This window comes from Lissotriton helveticus, chromosome 8 (assembly GCF_964261635.1).
Source record: "Lissotriton helveticus chromosome 8, aLisHel1.1, whole genome shotgun sequence".
Taxonomy (NCBI): domain Eukaryota; kingdom Metazoa; phylum Chordata; class Amphibia; order Caudata; family Salamandridae; genus Lissotriton; species Lissotriton helveticus.
This window is the reverse complement of record NC_136069.1, coordinates 771,042,766-771,056,819: the sequence shown is the minus strand read 5'-3', so window position 1 is coordinate 771,056,819 and position 14,054 is coordinate 771,042,766. Positions and strand designations below refer to the sequence as shown.

Here is a 14,054-nt window from a genome sequence, read left to right as displayed (position 1 = left end):
ATACAGCTCCATGATGGGTTAAAGGGTGTGCTTGTGTAATCAGCATGGCCCTGCTGGTAGAGTACAAAGTGTCACTGGCGCCTCCGGCCGGACGCACCCAGTCGCCTCTCAACGTCCTCCATGACACTATTGGCCCGTGATGCAGCGGCAAGGACAGGCTGCTGTGACTGGAAGTGCCCTCGCTGGCATCATCCCCCCCCACCTGCTTGGCCATGGCCAGGCACCTGCAGACTCTGCACAGCTGCTGTCACCTGTTCAAGGGCCCTGGCAACGTCCTGGCAGCATTGGACCATCTGCACCTGCATTGCTAGGGAGCGACGCAAAAGTTGGGAGGTGGCATTTCCTATTATGTGGTTGGATCTGGTGTAGGATGACAGGCGGGTCAGCAGCTGGCGGTGTCGGCGGCGGGTGATATCCTGCTGGGACACTAGGATCTGGCTGTTCTCACGGACAGCTGCGGTCATGTCCTGCATGCTTTCTGTGAGCTGGCCCACATTTCTCGCGGTCTTATTCAGCTGCAAGTGGATGGCTGCCAAGTGCCGTGCCTGCTTCTGGTGTACTGCAAGCATCCGGCGTTCGATGGCCAGCCCAGGATCCCTGACAGGTACCCCCCTGCCAGTGCATGTTGAGACGTTGCGCTGCTGCCTTAGTCCGCTGGACTGTGTTCGCACATTGGCTGTCCGCCGTGTGTGCCTCCGGGGTGCTGGTGGTGTGGCCTGTCCCACTGCCATGGGTGTCACTTGGGGTGGTTGCTGGGCACCTGTGGCTGCAGGGGTGGCCCTGTCCACATGGGGAGGTGGTGGTACTGCTGCTGCTGGCTGAGATGGTCCTGGGTCATGGGGCAGAATGGCCCTCACCCTCGGTGTCCTCTGGGTTCTCCTCTATATGTAGGGCCTCACTGTCGGTGCTGGGTTGTTCAGACGCACCTGTGATGTAAATGGGTGCATGGTTAATGATATGTATCTTGTACATGGGATGTTGCTACATGCATGCAGGCTTGCATTCCCTGACTGGCTTTAGGAATAACTTTCACTTGACAGGTCTGGCTGTGTGGGGGTATCCGGGAATTGTGGTCTTGTAGATTTCACCCAGCCACTTTTAGGAGGCGTTCCTGCACCGGAACGCCCTCCCCCTGCACAGGAACCCCTACATGTGGCGCTGGGCATTACTACGTGACGCATCTCCCAGATGCGTTACGTTGTAAGTACCCCCCACCATGGAGCAGGATTTGCGCCGCTGCTGCGTCACAAAAGTGACGCAACGGCAGCGTAAATGAGGCGCAAGGGGCTTGTAAATCTGCCCCTTAGTATTTTCAGATTTATTTATTTGGATTTTAAGTGTAAACAGCCCAGCTGAATGACACCCTAAAAATGGAAGCCAACCAGGGTTTCAACCGTTTGCTAAATGAATGTCAGCCTCTTTGTTTGGCAAAAAGTGAACTCCTTCAACTGAAGAAATACCAGCCATACAGAACCTAAGTATGGTCAAATAAAATCTGACTTCCAAAGGTGATGCTGTGGATCAAGCAAAACCCATAGTTACAGCGGCACTTTCGCCCTTAGTCTAATCTAGAAAGGACTTTGAGATGGGGGTTTACAACCTCCATCAGAAACTCATCTAGAGATGATAAAGAGATATCAGCTGACCTGCTCAAGCCATCAGGTTTCTTTTTTTCTCGGCTGTCATCTGATTTGGTTTTAGAGTTTTTGAAACTGCACTTCTCCTCATCACGCAATTGACTTTAGTCAATACAGTTGCAAACTTTCTCTCAGAGGCATGGGTCGTGGAGGGGTCTTGGAATGATGTTACCAGTAATACTACTTGGAATTAAAACTTGGGGGAGGTAGTCAGTTAGCTGCCTTGGGCAAGAAAATTAATGCCAATATGTCTAGATGTCCTAATCTAAATACAATCAGCTTCTTCATCTTGCTCCATGTTGGATGTGTTGCTTATGATGCAGACAACTTTACATTGTATCTTTGCGGCATTAGGTTTAAATAATGATGCAATGAAGTCCCAATGGGGTTATTAAAATATTATACCATCTGACTTGCTGAATTTTGACAAAAACAGTTATGTATGCCTGCTTGGTAAGGACAGTGGAGGCACCTTCTACAAACTTGATGGAGAAGGTAGTTCCAAACTATGCCCATGACACTTTGGTGTACATTTCACGTAGGCCACTATCAATTGAAAGGCTTGGTGATCTGACGGGCAAATAAAAGAGGAAAGGAAATCCGAAAAAATAACATAAAGGGTTACATATAAACAAAGATAGTGCCCTGAAAGCAGTTGTACCCCAGAAGCTAGAAATAGTTCTTCTGTTTTTAGCAGATAATAGCTATGCCCCTTACAAGATCGTCAAGGAAGGTGGAAATGATGAGGATAGTTAATCAAAACATAGGATGAGCTATTGTAAGAAGTTAGAACTGTGGTGCGTCCCAGGAAGCTTTAACAAGTTTGAAGCGATTAGGGAATGCATCTAGAGTGAATAGCTCACCAAAGGAGAAAAGAGGGTGTCCAAGTAAGTCTGTAGGTATTAACCGTAAAAAAAAAAGTTAAAAGGCATAATCAGAAATAACTTCAGTTCGATCTAATGGGAAAAGTAAAGAGAGGGCTTTATGTAGACCTAATCAGATTAGGGAAAAGAAGTAGAAAATTAAGGCCATTAAATTTTGTGTACCTATTGCAGATATTTCTCCATTGTCCCTCTTTAGAAGCGATCTGCACAGAGGATTTAAAACAATTCGGATTCATAAAGAGTAATGAAAGGAGGGATGTTACGGTTATCCTGTTGTATTCTAGTTTGGTGAGGGAATCAATGTTGTATGCTGTTCAGCAACTTAAATTGCAAGCAGTGAAATGATTGTCCAATACAGAAATTGTCAAAAAGATGGCACCTGTGAAACCATTTCTAATTAATCATGCAAGTTTAAGCATCAATCCGTTTTTTTACTCTTAGAGGAGAAGTACTTAATCCACAGAAAATAACAATTGCAGATATGGACATTTAAAAAGTAGTGCTACCTGGGGCCAAGAAAGCGAGTATAACTGGAATCTCCTAAGAAAAGTATCTGGAGGTAGAAAATTGCTTCACCTGTATCAGTTCAGATTGGGACAGTGAGGGGAACTATACAAAGCTGAGAATGTAGACTAGAATAAAAACTCTTCACAGAGCCTTACTCTTGCTTCCTTGAATACGCAGGGTGATAAATACTTTTACGTTTTGAAGAACTGCTGTGCCAAAATTAGATTATTTGTCTGAAGGGGACATGACTTTGTGAAGAAACATCAATGATTGAAATCTTTGTTAAAATGCAAAAGCCAATAACTCAGGCTGAGCATCAGGTGGCTTGTTAAGCTTCATTTCCTCAAAGATCATAAGAAATGTTAAAGACGTTTTTACCAAATATGATTGGTTTCTGGCTAGTAAAATTGAATTTTATTCAGACTCAGCAGGAGTTGATGTTCTTATTGTGATAAACTGTTTATTTATGTTTTCAGACTAATGATATCATAAATAGCAACAGAAGACTTTGATTGATTACCTATCCAATCTAATGAGTCATTCCCCAATAGTGTAATTTGTGGAATAGGTGACTTTAATCTTGGTTAAATGCTTCATAGTCAAATTGAGAAAGTGTTATCATGCAAACAGTGGTAGCTTAAAAGGTGCACAAAATAATATTGGGTGGTTTGATACTCGTTGTCAGGTGGTAAAATGCCAATTGAGAAAGTTAATAGATCGTTAAACTGACAAATTATACATAAACTAAGGAGGCATATCAAGTATTGGTGTTGGAATGTAAAGCTCTGATAACAATCAAAGGAAGCTTGTATTAAAATGCATTTTGGGATGATATGCTGACAGCTATCTCCTCCAAGGATAGAAGGAGATACTGGAGATTAGTGCAATGTGAGATGGAGATGGAGAATAGGCTTCAGTGATGTGATTACAACATGGACAAAACTGAAGTTCTGATCTTCGGCCGACACTCTGCCCTCTGGAATGACTCATGGTCGCCATCGGAACTCTGACCCACCCCCCCCCCACTCCGGAAGACCACACCTGCAACCTCGGCATCATACTGGAAAGAGAAATCTCCATGAAACGTCAGGTCAACACCGTTTACTCAGCATGCTTACACATGCTCACCAAAGTCTTCGAGCGGCGCCCCATCAACAAAAAGAAAATGGTGAGGCTAGCCCTCATCACCAACTGGCTAGACTTCGGCAACACACTCTATGCAGGCACCACCACCAAACTCAGGAAAAGACTCCAGATGATCTAGAACCCAGCTTCCAGAGCAATCCTGAACCTGTGCAAGAGGACCTACATCATGCAACACCTGAAGGAGCTCCACTGGCTCACTGTTCAGAAGATATGCCTGTTCAAGCTTCTGACCCACACCAACAGAGCCCTTCATGACCAAGGACCCCCTAAATAAAGCATTGCCTGCATTTCCACCAACTTCCCAGGATCCTCTGCTCTCCCCACCTTGCCCTCGCACAGCTACCACTCATTTGCCGCACTCGCTCCAGAGGACACTCCTTCTCCCACCTCAACACTAAATCTTTGAGCGTCCTCCATCTCCGCACCTGATCCTCGCTGACCCACTTCAGGAAGGGATTCAAGACCCGGCTCGTTGACTGATACCCTGGATACCCGCTCGGGTGATAAGCAGCGCTATATAAGTATGATTTATTTGATTGATGGTTTTGGAGAAGGCTTGATTTAACTTTTTTGAAAGGCTTACATGGTAATGAGTATAAAGAGAGGTCCCTGGAAAATGATGTCTGGGATGAAGAGACGTTGTCTTTTTTCTATATACTTGCTATAAGAAGTAACAATTTCCTCCCTATACCTTTCAAGAGAAGGATATTGACATCTTCATCTGATCATTATACAAATTAAAATTGATTGATGGTCATGGTTCTTTATCATAGTGTTTCGATGGATAACAGTGAATGGTTTATTTCTGGAACGTTTTAAAGGGGTAGTGATCAAACCAATTTACAGAAAGGGTGATCCCTCTGATCCTAAAATCTGTCAGCTAATTAGCTTGATAGATGTGGGTGTGAATGTCTGTCCTATCATTTTAATCTTCAGCTTGTAGTCTTTGGCCAGGAAGTCTATTGAGCTGAGTTGCGCTTTTTCAGCTGCTTTTTCGACTTCCAAATCGCATTTGACTTCGTCAACTGCCTGCTGTTGTGGGATAGATTGAGACAAATGGATAACCTTCATTGTCTCCTTTCAATGTTGAGAGAATTTCATAAAACAAATTGGAATACTGTATGGCTTGAGATAGATGGACACTTATCAATGATATCCCAATTAAGAATGAACAAAGCAAGGCTGTGTTCTGGCTTCTATCCTATTTGCTCTCCCTTTGACTGATCTACCCTCCAAATTAACCCAAATCGCCTCTTATTTCCCAAAGATTTGCGGTATACTTTTTCATTTACGCTTATGACCCGGTAATATCGGATGCTACAAAATTAGGGTTGCAGGAAAAACTAACAAGCTTTTTATGTTTAGTGTGAACTTTATAGAATGACAATAAATATGGAATAAAATAATGTGGGTATAAGATTAAGCCTTTCTCAGGGTCTATTGTTAATGTATGAGTGGACAATGTTTCTACTTTATAGAGGACTGAAATTCTCTGCATGGATGGAAAAGTGCCCTAGGACCACATAGAAGGGAAATTTGTTTTAGAATTTGTTGGGCTTACCCAAGTTGTCTTTGTTATAAGCAATAAGGATGGAAGTCAATTTGGTATCATGGAGATTTAGAACAATGCTATATGCTTTACGTTTTTGGAATAAGATTGTGATCTCTCATCAACACAAAATTGCCAAGCAAATTTTAAAAATGAGTAAAGGTGGGCCCAGGATATAAGAAAGCAAATGATGGAGGTACGCAATTTAGTTTACCCAAATATAATTGAATTAGGTTCTTCGTCAATATTGTAAAATTTGTCACAAATTGAACTACATTCACTGGCCCAGTCCGAATTAGGAAAAAAATAGTGGGAATATCATCCTAGAGAGCAATCAATAATGTCATTTATTACTTCTTGCCTCAAAAAAGCAACATATCCTTATATCGTGTCTTTACTGAATTCCGAACTGAGAGAAACCATTTTGAAACTTAGGGCATCATTATGATCGGAATGATTCACAAACCTCTATAGAAAAAATACACTTCAAGAACATCCCTGCACCGTGTGGCAAGCACCATGTTTAGAGCCAGGGGGAAGGGGAGCCCGCTAGGGGCCACCAAAGTCACTTTCCGCCTGTCTTTTCATGGCGGATGACCCGCCTTGAACGGGCAGGGGGAAGAGGACATTGTAAACCCTATGACAGTGCCTGAGAAGGCACTACCCCTTTAGTAGGTATTACTTACCCTCTGATTGTCCCTACGGCTCCTTGAGCCCATTAGAAAGCGGTGAACTATCTCTCCCTCTGCTGCCTCCGACTGCACTCATAGTAATGCGTCGGCAGTCGGACTTCAGCAGCAGATGGCAGTCGCACCGCATTGGATGAGCCATTGAATGTGGTCCAACCATCATCAAAATGACCCCCTTAGAGTATGTCTTGACCCTTTTTATACATGCTCAGAAGCTGTAAGGTCAATAAAAGGAACTGATGTAAGATGTTGTTATGTCTCAGTAGAGACATTTTAAGTTCTTCATATTTTGCTTGATTGTCAAAATGTCAGATCAGAAATTGATTTTTAAAACTAGTTTCAATGAAAAATGGTAATAAGACTTACATCCAAGGTTTTTAGATGTGACGTGCGCTGGGAAGATTGTTAAAGGCAGTACATGATACAGAATCTTTTAATCCGATTTATTCTGTATTATAGCATATAATGTAGTGTTATAGATTGAAGGACTGCATTGTAGATCTAATATGTTTTTATGGACTAAAGTCCAAATATCGAACATAACACAAAAAACTTAAAAATGAAAATGTAGTACCATTCACAGTATCCAAAACTAAATTTAAATGCCTTATAAAAGAAAATATTATGAATAAATCAAAATGGAAGACTAGAAAGCAATTACCCAAAACACATTTTTGCAGACGTGTGCATTTAGAAGATGTTCTACCATGATAATGAGTTCAAAGTATTGTCAAGCCAAAATATTGTATTCAGAATATGGAATACTACCATATTGTGAATGTACATATGTCCGGGTAAGTAGTGATTTGCTATTTTTAACTCGACATCTGCATACATTGAAGATATACACGTCTGACCATAGATTACTGTCATGATATTGTGCTAGTCGATATTCTGGATAAGATATTAAGGCAGGCCAGTATTTTGTCACTTCTTTTTGTGGCATGCATGCATTTAGAGTTATCTTACGGAACACAATGGTATTTATTAGGGGACCCTCTTCAGAAATAATAATACAATAATACGGAAGAATTGCTTGGGTGTGTCCATGGCCCATTACTTTTTTAGTTTCTCTCATGGTCCCCCAAAAAGGATGTATGACATTACAACGCATGCTTTTACCACGCATGCTTTTACATCGCACGTTTTACAACGCATGCCTTTACATCGCATAATGCTTTGGGGCGCTGGATAGTGAATTATTTAATTTACTATTCCAACTCCAGTCCCCGTGGATAGTGGGGAAGGTGTTGGATAGTAAATTAAATATATTCCCTATCCTAGAGCGCCCCCCAGCGCAATGCGTTGTAATGGTTTGCGTTGTAAAAGTTGCGTTGTAAGTGATGTTTACCCCCAAAAATGTTGTGTTTATGTCTATGCCAAGGAATAAAGCAGGAGCCCTTGATATTGTAAATGCTGGAAGGGTTTGGCAGATTTGTTAAATCATCTTCAAGCCTAATTGTAGGAATAACAATGTATTTATTTACAGCATGAAGTAATCATGAATTGTGGCTGACGATCGCATAATATTTTAAGCATGCAATCAAGAAACTGTAGTATTTTTATTTATAAAAGATAGCTGAATCACAATTGAAGTTTGCAACACATTTTTATGCTTAAATAATACCTAACTAAAGACTTAAAATTTGGAAAGAATGTCTCACTAAGCAGTAATACATTTAAAATTGGAAAATGGGTGATATTTTTAAAAACTCTTTTCATCCAACTTTAATATAAGTAATTTTGAGTTTTTTAATTAAGTTTAACTTTTTTTTTAATTTCCACAATAAACCATGTTCTGGGCCAAATTAGTAAATATGCCTTTTTTTTATCGTCAACAAAATTATTTCCATATTTGCTCATTTACGAATGAGGTTATAAAACCTGTCTTGTTCAATTGCTTCCAGGGGCAAGTGGTGGATAGAGGGTCATTTTCAGAGCTACTGCAATCTGGAGTGGACTTTGCTTCTCTACTAAAAAGTGAAGATGATGATCAACCAACGACTCCAGACACCCTAATAGTAAAGCCATCACGGATCCGAACCGTCTCCCAGTCATCTGTATGGTCGCAGGAGTCATCGGTAAAGTCACAAATCGAAGGAGCAGCAGATCATCTGCAAGTGAGTGGTTACAATATCAAATATACTTTAACCTTTCACCAAGGATCTTTAAGGTGTTTCTCTCTGCATTTTATAATCTTTGTGGTTTGGTCTGAGTGACTTGTTTGCGGCCCAAAGAATATGCCTCTTGTGATCAGGGAGTAGTATCCTGCAAGCATCAATGTTAAGGCATTGCGTGAGATTGAATAATGTGGTCTGTGGACTGAGTAATAGGATTTGCAGACAAATATGTGAAACTATGAATGTCGGGAGGTCTGACCTACCGAAATGTACGGGAAAAAGTTTTGATATGCGGTGTTTGCCGCAAACTCATAATTCCACTATGTATCGTCACAAAGGTTACCAGCACATTCAGAAATGTAATGAGGCACTCATAGTTAAGGTGTATGTCTGAATCCGACAGTACTGCTGCTGTTTATCAGGATTTCCATGTCCAACAAATGATAATTCCTTTCCACTCCAAGTCGTACTATGGTCTTGAGGAAAAAGCATACGAAAATCAAGTGGTTATGGCAATATTCAAAAGTGTTGTAACTGCCAATCATAGTGACAATCTTACAGCTCATTAAGTAGCTTGTATGTGATCAGCAGTGTTTCAATGGAAATAAATTAAAAGGTTGCTTCTTCTCAGACTGAACCTGTGCTGACTGCATTTCCGGAAGAAGCCCGTTCTAAAGGAAAAATTGGATTCAAGCTTTACAAGAAATACTTCAAGGCTGGGGCAAGTCATTTGATGATCGTCATTCTGCTGCTACTGAATGTCTTGGCACAGGTAATTGATTAATTAAAATGTTAAGATTTAAAATGCATTCAAGTTGTACCCTTATCCCTTTTGACCCCTATCACAACCTTTAAACCCCTGGAATAATAAGCTAATTGGCCGACCACTATCACTGTGCCCATCATTTCAGTCACAGGGATTACACAAATAAGTTTCCTGCTTTAAAAAATAAACTTTGAAATGTAAAATTGAATATCCTTGCAGAAATGTTTTTTTCTATTTCTGTTCTTTATTTTCATGCCAAGAGTATAAATCTCAACATACACAACCAGGCAACCTGTTTGTGTGCCTCCGTTGAATATAGGCATGGTGCTTTCACATAAGTGGGTGATGACCATGGTTTCCACTCAATCCTTCAATTTTAGTGTCTTTGCTAAAATGAAGTGTAAGAGGTTAAAATGGCAAAATGGCCCAACAGATTGGGCTCTGTCTTGGGTTTGTTCATTCTGAAAGTTAAGGAGCTCATGTAAAGATTATATTCTAATTGGTGATTGCATCCTCATTTCCGTCTTGATCTGTCTTCAAGTACGAGACTGGGTCTGGATATTTTTTGATCTAGCTTGACAAAGGCAACCAATGCTAGGTGTCTCTGTCTGACATTATGAATGGAGTTGATGTTGAGGCTGTAAGATCTTGAGCTGCAGTGTTTTTCTGCTGTCTTAAATGATTTTTTTATTGACACATCCTATATCCGTCCGAAACATCCTTCTGAGCCCTGCAGGTCATGTACCATGCAAAGTCTAGTGACAGTCCTGCAATCTGATATTAACGGTACTTCTCCTTACATTTTGTCATGTTAGTTTGAGCCTTCATCTAACCATAGGCAAATTGAGATGAGGAGGCACAGTTTGTGATGGCTTTCTTGATTGAAAGATCATTCCTGTCCAGTCCTCAGACACATTACAGTATCAATTCCAGGAGCCATTCCCCTTGTCAGCATCACAAGAGGCACAAGTGGGAGCATAATTCATTCTTATCTTGTTAAAGCAAAAAAAACACAAAAAGAAAGAGGAGTGATATTTCTCCTCTGAACCTGTGCCTATGTTAGGGCCAATTCAACAAGTACGTTCCCCTGCTGTATGGGCGTCTGTTGCCTAGATTAAGGTTTATCAGACAATTCATGCTGACTATAAATCACCCCACAACTACAGTCCTTTTGGGTGCTGTTGCAAGACTAGCTATTTTGATTTCAGCTCCCATTCCAACCTTTTTTCGACTTTCTCCCATTTTCTGATTCTGCACCAAAGCAGCTTCCTGCGTTCATTCCTATTTCACCTATCCTCTATGGATCCTCAATGTTGCACCTTCAAAAACAGTCTGTCAGGCAGAGGAAATTCTATACACAGTTAAAAGCAAATCTCAGGCGTATTTTAGAAGAAAAATAAATCTCATCCATCCCTAGAATAAATAGGGTGGCAACCTTTCAAGGGTCAAATCATTTTTTCAGCTCAAATTCAGATTTTTACCCTTTTTTGTCAAATTCATCACATGGATGACGATAGTAGTAAGGGGTCAACCTACTCCCTCAGGAATATACAACGTCCACATTATTGAATGAACTCCACATTAAAGTAAACTTAAATTTGCCCCAAGACTGACTTCACTTATGTTTGGAAATGATCTTTCTAATGTATGATTCCTTCCCCTCTGGATCACCCTATCAAGATGACTTGTTTTGTTGGTTTAAAGCTTTTTATTTGGCTCTGCCATGGTCAACCATAGCCTCAATTTAGAGAGAGGCAGGAGAGGGGACTGATAGAATTGACACTTGGGTACCTTTTAAGGAGTTGCTTCTAGCAAAGTCATTTTGGTGCTGAAAGTACCTCCTGGCTGTGGTGACTTTTTATTTTTAGATGAAAAAAACGACTGGATCCTTTCTGGCACTAAGAAAGAGGGGTTAGGTAAGGAATCTCTGACAGCTGTATAATTCATCTGTAAAAATCCTACAGTAAGAAGCTAACTTGTTCTTTAATTAAATGTGTAAATGCTTATAATACTAAAAATCTGATGATGGCGTAATATTCACTAGACGTGTTTGTATTAAAATGGCTCAAAGAAGGTCTTTGTGGCCCAAACCAAATGGCATCAGTGCCTCTCATGATCCACAATCACACACCACTTGGTAGGGAGTATTGGAAAACTGTGGTTGTCAGGAAGAGCATGACCAGCACCTGAAAACTATTGACTTCCTGTATATAGTTTTATGTGTTAAGGTGGACTGGTTGGCTATTCATCAGAGCCTGGTGCCAAAGTCTGTGTGAGGTATGGGTTAGCTTTAATCTGTTGTGTGAGGTATAGCTGGTCTTTCATGAATTGTCCAGTGTCTTGGCTTCCCTTGTCTAACCTTATAACAAACACAGGGTTGAATAAAAGCAACCATGCATGTAATATTTCAACAAAGAGGACAGGCTTGGCTGGAGTGCTGAGGCATCTGTGGTATTCAAAGTTATCTGTTTACAATAGGAGCTATTTCCCTTTTGTTCTGGTTTTACCAGTATTTTTGAGTTTAAACCATAAAAAAGAAAGAGTGTTGTGAAATCACAAACTACATTGATGAACACTTCTTCAATAGTGAATTATTGCTATATTTAAACAGTGAATTATTGCTATATTTGTAGGTTAAATATATGACAAATGGTATCCACTATTGCCATATAGAATCTGAGAGCTTTGCAGGAGGGACAACAATTCATTCACTGCTAAACGCAGCAGTTCCAATACAGGCAGGAGCAATCAGTAGGTGACTGACAGTGGTGCTATAAGGGGAGGTAGGGCCAGCACTTCGTCTGTGCCTGTTTACTAACATGCTTCTACCCTTTGTGCGCTCTTGGCTGTTTTTATACTATATTTTCTGGAGTTTGTCATTTCGTTTTAATTGAAGCAAATTGCTACCTCTGCCAAGCAGGTCCACTAAGACTATCTGGTTGACATAGAGAGGCATCCACCTGTATATACCTCTGAGCGGTGGTAAGGTATAATATGATATAATAAGGTTTCGAGGCTGGCACTAACAGAGGGCGGGTTATTTGAGATGTGGGTTAAAAGTAGAAGCGCCACCAGGAACCAACGAGCAGCCTCCGGGGGTGCTGTTGCCTGTACCATAGCATACAGTCAGTGGTAACCCAGCCACACACACATTGCATACTCCACTCACTCACCTGGCTCACCTGATTTTTGCTGTTTGCTGGCTGACTATTGTGTTTCCAGCACGGATGTGAGGAAGTGAAGACACGGTGGCGGAAAAAGAAGGAAAAATTTGCCGATGGCTTACTGTTTTGCTGTACTGGCGGGGCTACGGCGTTCTGAGGACCTTGTGGGCTGACCGCGTCGGCTCTCTACTCGGGAGTCCGGGAGCGGCGTCAATGGTGTGTGCTGCAGCTTCTACCGTGAACACCTATGGTGCTTCAGTTCGGGGCGTGCCGCACTTGGAGGTGTAGTGTGGAGTGTCGAGTCCACGTTTGCGTGGCTGCTCGCTTCTTCATTGCAACATTTGCTGCTGGCTGCTGGCTCATTCACTACGTCGATGACGGCGGTAGGCTGCATGGTACAGGTATCGGGCGAACAGGCGAATGACTGTAATTCAAACAAAAGAAGGATGCAAACCCGCTACTTTTTGAGACTCTGATTTTGTTTGCTGGTTAATGTTGCAAGTGGAATATTATTGGCGTACAGTCTGAAGAGTACTGCCAGGTCGAATTATAAAAACTTTGTCTGTGCAAGAAGAGGGGTCCCACTAACCTTGGTACAATCGACCTTTAGACCCCCGGACCTTCGTAGGCTCCTGTGTTCTCGTTCCCGCCGCCGCAGCACACGATCTTGCGGCCGCCGGGTGGAGGGAGAAAACTACCATCCCCAGGATCCTATGCGGGCGCTGCCTCCAGATTGGCGCCCGGAGGCGCTCAAAAGTGATGAGGGTCCCCGCGTCGTGGGACAGCGCGCGGGCTGCGCCGGGCTAAGCCCGGGACAAGGGCGGGACCATCTGTGAAGTGGCTGGGCCTCTCCCCTTGGCACAACTAACAGGTACTTTGTCTATTGACCAGGATACCCGACCAGTCATAGGATATAAACCTTGGACGAGGGGCTACGGATTAGTGAATTCCAAGACTGTGTTTGAAGGTGGGAAGGGGGGTAACCCTGTGTAACACTGTGGCAAAGGCGGGAGGATCCATGTACTATACCTGGAGTTAGCCTAGTAAGAGGCAGGAGATAATAAGACCGCCCCCACGTCTTATATCTTATAATTATGGCCGGTACAGTAAAAACACGTTCTGCTAAGGGTAAAGCACACACACCCCTCCTATTAAGCAAATCAGGGTCTGAGCCTATCCCCATATTATCACACAAAGCGCCACCAACTGTGAAGGATTTAATGCTGAGGAAAGTTATCGGGCGGTCTCCGGGGAGATTGAGCGCACAGAGAGGCGCATGTCCATCACACCAATAACTATTCCATCGATACCCACACAAGTTACGGAAACCATTACATCGGAGGTTTCCCAAATTGACAGCCTACAAATCTCGAATGAAAGCATCCCTTGTGCCCAGCCGATAGGAGATGCTGTGGTAACTAAAACTAGGGCGGGTAATGGGGTGTTAAGTAACAACACTAAAAGAGGGCGGACTAGGAAGGCTCAACCCAGGAAAGCGAAACTAAGTACCGCTGTGCACAGGTCTAAGGAGACAGAGGATGAGGTCATGGTAGCAGAACCGCCACGCCATTCATGTCCACCAGGATGGATGG

At 42.3% G+C, this 14,054-nt stretch overlaps 1 protein-coding gene across 1 annotated transcript in view; it reads left to right on the top strand.

Annotated features, from left to right (window-relative positions):
• Window positions 1-14,054, top strand: part of ABCC4 (ATP binding cassette subfamily C member 4 (PEL blood group)) — a 1,754,849-nt gene that overhangs the window by 928,691 nt on the left and 812,104 nt on the right. The window contains exons 15-16 of the mRNA XM_078657605.1: window positions 8,320-8,532; window positions 9,164-9,304. Of these exons, the coding sequence (XP_078513731.1) occupies window positions 8,320-8,532; window positions 9,164-9,304 (354 nt within the window). The remainder of the gene's footprint in view (window positions 1-8,319; window positions 8,533-9,163; window positions 9,305-14,054) is intronic.